This window comes from Apis dorsata, unplaced genomic scaffold, assembly GCF_000469605.1.
Source record: "Apis dorsata unplaced genomic scaffold, Apis dorsata 1.3 scaffold_1070, whole genome shotgun sequence".
NCBI classification, from domain to species: domain Eukaryota; kingdom Metazoa; phylum Arthropoda; class Insecta; order Hymenoptera; family Apidae; genus Apis; species Apis dorsata.
In genome coordinates this window covers 12,969-15,530 of record NW_006264168.1, presented here as the reverse complement: position 1 = coordinate 15,530, position 2,562 = coordinate 12,969, and the positions used below count along the sequence as shown (strand labels likewise).

General features: G+C 14.3%; 1 protein-coding gene across 1 annotated transcript in view; it reads right to left on the bottom strand.

Annotated features, from left to right (window-relative positions):
- The window catches only part of LOC102679224 (odorant receptor 13a-like), a 21,680-nt gene that overhangs the window by 6,545 nt on the left and 12,573 nt on the right, over window positions 1-2,562 (bottom strand). The window contains exon 3 of the mRNA XM_031514578.1: window positions 99-311. Within this exon, the coding sequence (XP_031370438.1) occupies window positions 99-311 (213 nt within the window). The remainder of the gene's footprint in view (window positions 1-98; window positions 312-2,562) is intronic.

Here is a 2,562-nt window from a genome sequence, read left to right as displayed (position 1 = left end):
TTATTATTATTATTATTATTATTATTATTATTATTATTATTATTATTATTATTATTATTATGTATACAATAATATAACGATATAACAGTGTTACTTACAATTACTATAAGATAACCCAAACAACAAGTAATTAGAGTATTTGATATAAGTTGACTAAGTGCTATATAAGTAAAAAACTTTTCAATTTTATCTGCCAATAGGATAATTTCTTGATGCCTTTTAATAAAGAATTTTAATTTCTTTTGATCTCTATGAGTAGTTTTCATTAATATTTGACACATGATATCGATTTGACATCCTACATGAAGTACCTAAATATGATAATCTCAATTCTTAAATAAAATAAGTTTCAATATAATTGCACATTTTTTATTGAAAGATATTAAATTTAAGAAAGATATATAACTTAAATTATTAATTTCTTAATATTGAATTTTTCTTAACATATTTTCTTAACATATTCTTAAAAAATCTTCTTCTAAGCAATAAATTTTTTGTTTGTAAACAGTAATAATTAATTAAATAATATTATATGGTTTATATTAGCTATTATCTCAATTATACATTATAAAAATATATAGAATTTATATTAAAAAATAGGTAATGTTTTGCTAAAATTATCAAATGCATGCATTTAGACAATTTCTAAAACTATTAAAATAAAATAATAACTATTACTAAGAAATAACTATTAACTAAAATAAAAATAAGAATTTTTTATTTTCAATAAAATAAACATATTAAAAAATATATTTTATTTAACATGATATAATATCAATCAAAGTATAAATATTGTGATAGATGTAATGACTGGAATTATTTTAATAAAACTTGAATTTTTATTTTATCATATATGTATATTCTATGTATATAATTATTAATATCGAAAAATATTATATTGTAAAAATTATAAACCTATAATTTCTTATAATAAATAATTTCAGGAAAAATAAATAATAAGATAGAATTTATATCACATTAATCCTTTATATTGCAATGCTTCAATATAGTCAGTTTACTACTAATTTCAATTTATTCTTGATATATTTTATGAAATAAAATATGAAATAAAAAATGAATGAAATAAAAAATCATTTATAGAAAATCAAATTATATGATGATAATGATTATTTAATAAATAATAAATAAATAATAATCAAAATAATCAAAATAACTTGCTTTTATTTTTCAGATTTAAGTAATTTTAATGTAAAAGAAAATTTCTATAAAATTGATTTTTGCTGCAAAAATTTTTAATTTTTTATTTATTTTATGTCTTTAATTGAACATATTTTTTAATTTTTAATTTTTATTTTTATTATATTATGATATTTTTCTTCTTTCTATTAATTATGAATTTGTTAATATTAATATATAATATATAATAATTTTAAATATGCAAAGTGATATTTACAATATAATGAATTAAGAATTGATTATTCTGTAAAATGATAATTTCTTTTAATCTATTTTAAATATATTAAAATTCAAATATTTCCATTTAAAATTATTTATATATAGAAAGAAAATTTATTATTTGTTAAAAATAAAAATTAAATTATTATAAATCACTAAACAAAATATTATAAAATTAATAAAAATAATCATCAAATAATTTGTGACAATTCAAAAAATTTATTCATCAAATTTTGATTTTAATTTAGAAAATAATTTTTTTTTAGAAATCAAATATTAAAAAAAATTTATCCATGTATTCCATTTTAATATATCTACTAAGTAATAAAACAAAATTAATTCTAATTTTGTTTTAAAACAAAATTAATTTTAATTTTAAAATTAATTCTAAAAAAATTATCAAAATAAAATATTTATCTATTATGTATATTTTATTTAATGTATTAAGAAATATTTTACTTTTCATATAAAATATTGAAATAGATAATATTAACAAATTAACAAAATATCTGGACCACTTAACATAATATATGCCTGATAAAATATTACTAGGAATGTATGAAAAAGGAATGAATAAAAACAACATTTAAATTAAGAAAAACAAATTAAGAAAATATTACAAATATTTCATAAAAAACTAACATGTCTATAAAGCATATTTTATATACTCTTCAATTAATTGAAAGCAAACAAAATTAAATTTAATATAGAAAAAATTCATTTGAAATAGAAATGAATATTTTTTCTTCTAAAATAAATAAATCATGAATATTAAATTCATCCATTATTATTATTATTAATGTATAAAATCCGAATAATTTATCTTTTTATTAAAAAATTGGACAATACTGTATGCAACTTTGAAAATTAATATTTCGAATTTACATAAGTTAAACAAATATGTATTATATTTTGTATGAAAATTATATAAAGTCATCTATAAGAATATGCAATAAAGTATTAATTATATTATATTAATTTTTCATATTAACCAAAATATTTAATTATATAAAAATATTTAATTCATTTCGATCAGACATATAACATGTTGTATATATATATATATATATATATATATATACATAAATATATTAAATATAATATATCTATACAATCTTTGCATATTACATATGTATTGATATATAA